The sequence below is a fragment of the Larus michahellis genome, chromosome 1 (assembly GCF_964199755.1).
Source record: "Larus michahellis chromosome 1, bLarMic1.1, whole genome shotgun sequence".
In the NCBI taxonomy this organism is placed as follows: Eukaryota; Metazoa; Chordata; class Aves; order Charadriiformes; family Laridae; genus Larus; species Larus michahellis.
This window is the reverse complement of record NC_133896.1, coordinates 119,619,483-119,625,959: the sequence shown is the minus strand read 5'-3', so window position 1 is coordinate 119,625,959 and position 6,477 is coordinate 119,619,483. Positions and strand designations below refer to the sequence as shown.

The 6,477-nt window shown below is 41.0% G+C and overlaps 1 protein-coding gene across 1 annotated transcript in view; it reads left to right on the top strand.

Annotated features, from left to right (window-relative positions):
- The first annotated feature begins 135 nt into the window (after nucleotides 1-135).
- The window catches only part of LTN1 (listerin E3 ubiquitin protein ligase 1), a 31,423-nt gene continuing 25,081 nt past the window's right edge, over nucleotides 136-6,477 (top strand). Inside the window, exons 1-6 of the mRNA XM_074600245.1 lie at nucleotides 136-394; nucleotides 1,884-2,087; nucleotides 2,428-2,526; nucleotides 4,210-4,440; nucleotides 5,219-5,271; nucleotides 5,705-5,885. Coding sequence (XP_074456346.1) covers nucleotides 353-394; nucleotides 1,884-2,087; nucleotides 2,428-2,526; nucleotides 4,210-4,440; nucleotides 5,219-5,271; nucleotides 5,705-5,885 — 810 coding nt within the window. The 5' untranslated portion in view covers nucleotides 136-352. The remainder of the gene's footprint in view (nucleotides 395-1,883; nucleotides 2,088-2,427; nucleotides 2,527-4,209; nucleotides 4,441-5,218; nucleotides 5,272-5,704; nucleotides 5,886-6,477) is intronic.

Genomic DNA, 6,477 nt, shown 5'->3' with positions numbered 1-6,477 from the left:
AACTCTCCCCGCTTTTAAGACCCACTTTTAAGACGGGTACAAAGTTTAAGGGCATTTCAACTAGATTACGTCAACGCTATACGTCACAACAACGCGCTGGCGATGATTTAAACCGTTTGCCGTTTTCCCGTCAGCACCGGTTCATCGCTTAACACCGCGTTCCGGGGAAGCGCGGCCCCGGCCGCCCCCCGCCCGTGCCCTCCCTCCCGGTGTCCTTCTACCGGCGTGACCAGAACACCCGCGCGCTCCCGCGGGTTGGCGTCGGCGCCGCGCGCCTGGCCCCGCCCTCCGGAAGCGCCGCGCGCCTCCTCGCTGCCGGCTGGTGCCCAGCGCCGCCGCCGCCGCCGCCGCTATGGGGGGCAAGAACAAGCAGCGAACCAAGGGCAACCTGCGGGTGAGCGCGTCCCGCCGCGACCGTGGGCCCCGGGCGCCGCCTCAGCGGGGCCGGCAGGCGGCCTGGACGGGGAGGGCGGTGGGGCCCGGGCCTCGGGGTTGGGGCTTCCGGCAGCGGCGGGAGGGTTGAGGCCGGCCCTCCCGCTGCCTTGGGAAGGGGGCTGTAGGCCGCCGAAGGCCCGTCTCTGCCTTCGGGCCCGGTGGGAGTAGCTGGGACCGGGGCCGCCACCGGACTTCAGGGGCGGCTCTGGGACCAGGCCCGGGTCCCTGCTTCAGGGGAGTGTGGCGGCAGCTCCTCGCGGCGTTTGTACGCGCTTTCTGGAGAGGGGCAGGGGAGAGAGGGTGTAACTCTGAAATCACCACGGGTGTAGGTTCATCAAGGTAGCAGTGTGTTTGTTTCTGTGCGGAGTGTTAGAGTGAGCCTGTGGTGGCGTCTCCGTCTGGCTGCCGGGCTCGAAGTGGTGTGTGACGCCTGTCATATGTGGCACCCGTGCAGCGTGAGAGAGCTGTGGGTGAAGCCTTGTGTTCAGGTGGTGTAACTCCTGCAAATCTCCCTCTTGCAGACTTAGAGAAGACGAGGGAACACAAAAAAGCAAGTCCATATAGTTGAGGTTTCACATGCAGAAAAAATTACTTAATCTATGGATGTAATAGTCAGGTAAAGAGTGGCTTACATACTCCAAGAAAATCAGGAAAGTATAATGAACTTCAGCAAATTGTCATTACTTAAAAAACACAAGAGCAAACTCATGAAACTGCAGCTGTCATTAGAAAATAAAAGGTATTTGGACCGTGCGGTATCACAGAGAACATTAAAGCATCAGTCGGTTTTGGGACAGTCTTTTCAGAAGAGTGGTTGACATAAATATGAGCCGCTGATACGACGAGTAATGTGTTGACTTAACTGGAGAAAACTAGAGAGAAGAGGTGCTGAGCTCCAAAACACTCACTGAGATACCAACAGGATGGTATTGTACTGTGTTACATACGTGTCCTTTTGGACCATTCCTCTAAATCCTTCTTGGCCCCTTTGTGGCTGGTAGCATCCTTTGCATTGTGTGTGTTCTTACTTTTCCCAATGATACAAAGACCATTCCGTGGGACCTCTATTTGTCCATATGCACTAACGTGAGAAGAACTAGTAAACACAGTAGTAGTGAAGAAGGGTAAATGGTTTCTTAATACATTGTTCACTTAAAGAAGGACTTTTCCGTTATGCTTTTTTGTATGTGTATAAAAACAATATAATTTCTGTAAGTATTCGTGGATTAAAATCACTATTAGAGAAGGGAATGCTGACTCTAAAAAGGTGAATAATTTTCTAGGTCAAACTTCTATGTTTAAAGCATAGGTTGCCTTTTTTTTGTAAGACTGTTTAAAATACAAGGTTAATTATACAATATAAATAGGATCATTATTTCAAATGCATGATGTATGGAAAATAAAATGACTGGAATAGATACCTGACTTCTGTTCGTGTTTTTTGTCAGCCTTCTAGCAGTGGCCGAGCTGCAGAGCTCCTTGCCAAAGAACGTGGAACAGTGCCTGGGTTTATTGGCTTTGGAACATCTCAGAGTGATCTAGGGTATGTTCCGGCAGTTCAAGGAGCAGAGGAAATAGACAGCCTTGTGGATGCTGATTTTCGAATGGTGTTGCGAAAACTTTCTAAAAGGGATGTCACAACAAAATTAAAAGTAAGTGTATCCTTTGTCCTCCCTAATTTTTTTTTTTTATTGGGAAACAATATGTTTTTCTTAAGGGTGGGAGAGGAATATAGCAAGGTAGCTAATACTCATTTCATATTTGTAAGTCTGTTAGAACTGTAATCCAGAAGGTATTCTCGAGGACTTAGAAAAAGGTCCATCATGCAGTGCAATGGACCTTTTTTTCGTAAAATTAACTCCATAAATGCTCAATTGCAAGAAATGAATTCATTTTTGAAAAGGAAAGATGCAATGTCTGGTAGAAGCTGGTAAATCACAGAACATGACAATCTCACTTTTTAAATCATGCTTTTGATGTCTTGATTTTTAGGCTATGCAAGAATTTGGGACAATGTGCAAGGAAAGAGAAGCAGAAATTGTTAAAGGTGTTCTTCCTTACTGGCCAAGAATTTATTGTAAAATCTCACTAGTAAGTACTAAAGTACCTAAATTAAAAACTCTGGATACTTCCTGTGAAAATCTCTAAGGCTGTCTTTATTGATATCTTTAATTTTGCTGGTGTGCTGGTTTTGGCTTGGGTAAAGTTAATTTTCTTCATAGTAGCTACTATGGGGCTATGTTTTGGATTTGTGCTGGAAAAAGTGTTGATAAAGCAAGGATGATTTAGTTACTGCTGAGCAGTGCTCACACAGAGTCAAGGCCTTTTCTGCTCCTCACGCTACCCCACTAGCGAGCAGGCTGGGAGTGCACAAGAAGTTGGGAGGGGACACAGCCAGGACAGCTGACCAAAGGGATATTCCATACCATATGATGTCATGCTCAGTATATAAAACTGGGGGATGAAGGAGAAAGGGGGGACATTCAGAGTTACGGTGTTTGTTTTCCCAAGTAACATGAGGGAGCCCTGCTTTCCTGGCGATGGCTGAACACCTGCCTGCCCATGGGAAGCAGTGAATGAATTCCTTGTTTTGCTTTGCTTGCGTGTGTGGCTTTTGTTTTACTTAATAAACTGTCTTTATCTTAACCCACAAAGTTTTCTTACTTCTACTCTTCTCGTTCTCTCCCCTATCCCACCAGGGGGGAGTGAGTGAGTGGCTGCATGGTGCTTAGGTGCCAGTTGTGATTAAACCGTGACAGTTGGAATTACTCACTTGTTCTAGGAAAAATAGGAAGTTGAAGGAAAGTGGTGGTGTTTATTGCAGAGATGTTTCAGAATTGGCAGTGGGTAGAATCTTGAGCTGTTGATGCCAGGGCTGTGCTTGTGTGATGGAGATAGCTGTTTGTTAGACCTTTATGTTAAAAAGATGACAAGATTTCTTCTCATGAAAAGTTTTTTTATGTAGATTCCAGAACAGCTAAAGAGAATGTACTGTTCAGTTAATGTAATTATAAATCTTCTTGATCTAGGACTAATATCTGACTAGACTTAATATTTAAAAAAAAAAACAAAACAGAACAAACCCAAAACCCAAAAAAACCTCAACCAACCAACCAAACCAAAAAACCCAAACACAAAAAAAAACCCCTGTCAAACATGAAAAGACCGTGCATAGCCTGGTAATCCGTAACTTTCAGATATATTTAATACAGTCCAAACTATCTGGATTGGCTACTGTTGGAAATGTGATATTGGACAAAACGAACCACTATACTGATCCTTTAGAGCAATTCGTAGTATTTCTTTCAGGAGCTAAGAGCATAGGAAGTCATGATTTGTAAATTCATACAGAAATAATGGATAATGGTGCACAGTTTTTGTAGGCTTATGGTCATTTTAATCCAAAAAGTGTCCTCAAGGCTTCCTGTTTCTCTTGGCTCTTGTCTTTCTGTTAAATCTTTGTATAAAATGGAAAAAGAAACTGTAGTTAGGGCTATCAGCAAAAGTTACAATTCTGAATGTACAACACATCAGGAATGCAATGCTGCTAAGCTAGGACTCTCCCCTTATCGAGGGATACGAAAACTTTTTTTGCCATTGTTATTGCATATTTTCAAATCTATGTAGCCCAATTCATTATGAAAATGGCTGAACTGAGAGGTGTCTCTTTTTTTTTTGTCATCGCTTCTGCTTCAAAGTACCCATCATCAAGGTACATTTCTTAAACCAATAAACCCTTCTCTTTTTTTTTTTCCTTCCTTTTTTCTTTAACAGGATCATGATCGCCGTGTTCGAGAAGCAACTCAGCAATCTTTTGAGCAACTGATTCTTAAAGTAAAGAAGCACTTAGCTCCTTACTTAAAAAGTATCATGGGATACTGGCTGGTTGCTCAATGTGACGCTTACTCCCCTGCTGCTTCTGCTGCAAAAGTAGCTTTTGAAAAAGCTTTTCCTTCAAGCAAACAACCTGAAGCCTTAGCATTCTGTAAAGATGAAATTCTTAATGTGAGTTTATATTTACGTTATTTCTTTAAGGCTTTGTGTTGAGTATATGTCAACTTTTATTACAAGTTTAAAACTCATCCTGCCCCCATCTATTCTTCATGGTTAAATTTCTTTCTCACCTGAAACTTTGCTCCTGCTAATGTGAAGAGAAGACTGAGACAGTGATACATCCTCTTATTTTTTTGACTTGCAGTTAGAATGACTAGAACTAGAGGAATGAATATGAAGTGAATTTTCTTGTAAGCATTTCTGTGTAATTATGCTTAGTAACCCCGTGATGTTGCTGACAGATGGAATAATGGTGCCGGAGTAGTTCAGATGCAGTGGTAGAGGATTAAAGAACGCTGAGAAGTGTTTCAGAGAGCCTCTACAAGTTTAGGTCTGACCAAGGTTAATGCGCTTCTACCAGTTATGTATGAAACTGATTTGACTGAACTTAAAAAGGTGAAAGTTTGCATTGCTGGCCCATCATCTGCAAACTTAACCATTTTGTTTTGTCTCAGTTTGGCTTCTTTTTACCAGAAGCCTGTTGTTGTAGGACCGCAGCTTACAAAGTATTATGAAGTCTTGATTCAAACAGTACGATGGCTGCTATGTTCAGCAGGAGTCGGTTAAATTATGTTCTTGTTCACTAGCATGTCTAAAATGTGTTTAAAAGACTTGACTCAGAGGTTGTAAAGTTTTATTGTGGAACTCTTTCTGAATAATGTATAGACTATATTATTCACATATAAATATTAGATTCTCATGTGTATTTATGTTTGTTTTTTTTCCCTAGGTACTTCAAGATCACCTTCTGAAAGAAACACCTGATACACTCAGTGATCCCCAGTATGTTAGCCTGCTTTAATGTATACGATTTAAGTCTTGGTCTGTATTGCATTCTCTGTCCCTGTAGGTAGTGGATTAATTTTCTTTCAAGAGACAAAACAATAATTTGAGTCCAGATCCCAGCAACTTTCTTTGGGACTAAAGTATAAATGCTTTTGAAAGTGTTATCAGTTATCTAATTCTTGTTTCAGCTTTTTTAGGAGTAGCGTTTTTGAATAGCTGGAAGATGAGATGACTTGAAACTCTCTCTTTTTCTAACGCTTTATAATGTAATTTGGTAGCATTAGAACCTATGGAATAGTTTACATATTTACGTTGCTGGCATCTGAAATCAAAACAAGAGCACAGAAAAACTGAAGACAGTTTAGAAGAGCTTGAGAAGCCTACTCGTTTATTTATCGTTCACTTTAGTTTTTTTATTTTGTTTTCTGAGAACTGTACCAGAGGAAGAAAGGGAAGCCAAATTTTTCCGGATTCTGACCTGTTCCTTGTTAGCTTTAAAAAAGTTGCTTAGCATGTTGCCAAAGAAAGAGATGCATTCATTGGAGGAAAAGTTAATGTCACTTCTGTCCCAAAACAAATTTTGGAAATACAGCAAACACAGCGTACCACAGGTGACTTTTATTTCTTTTTTATTCTGGTTGGCTTTAGTTAAATATTATACACTGAACCTAGCAAGTATTAATTGCTTGTATTCTACAAGAATGAACTTTGTACTTCACTGAATTATGTTTGAAACAGCCTTCAAATTTCTAGGCCTTAAATAGACAACCTTACTCTAAAATTTGCCCAATAGGCTGATTTGTTACTTCAGTATCACAGTCATCTACTACTTGTCAATCTGCTGTCATTTCAAATTGATGTAAAAAATACAAACTGTCAGCTTATCGCATGTGTTCTTAATGCTTTTGGATTTTCATTTTTTTAAACCATTTTATTTGGTCTTTGGTCTGACCAATAGTGCATAGTGATGAATTGATTCTGGTAGTATTTTGTTAAAAAGTTTTAAGGTCCTTTTGGGAAAACATGTCTTTTAAGAAGTATATTAAAATTTTTGATAAGCATTTTATTGCTAAAAAAATCAAAATATTATACAGGCTTATCAAAGAATTTCTTTATTTTTCTTTATTTTTCATAATATTTAAGCCTTTGCTGATGTGATAAAATGTGGGGACAGCATGTTGTAAGTTCTGGTGACTTCAAAAG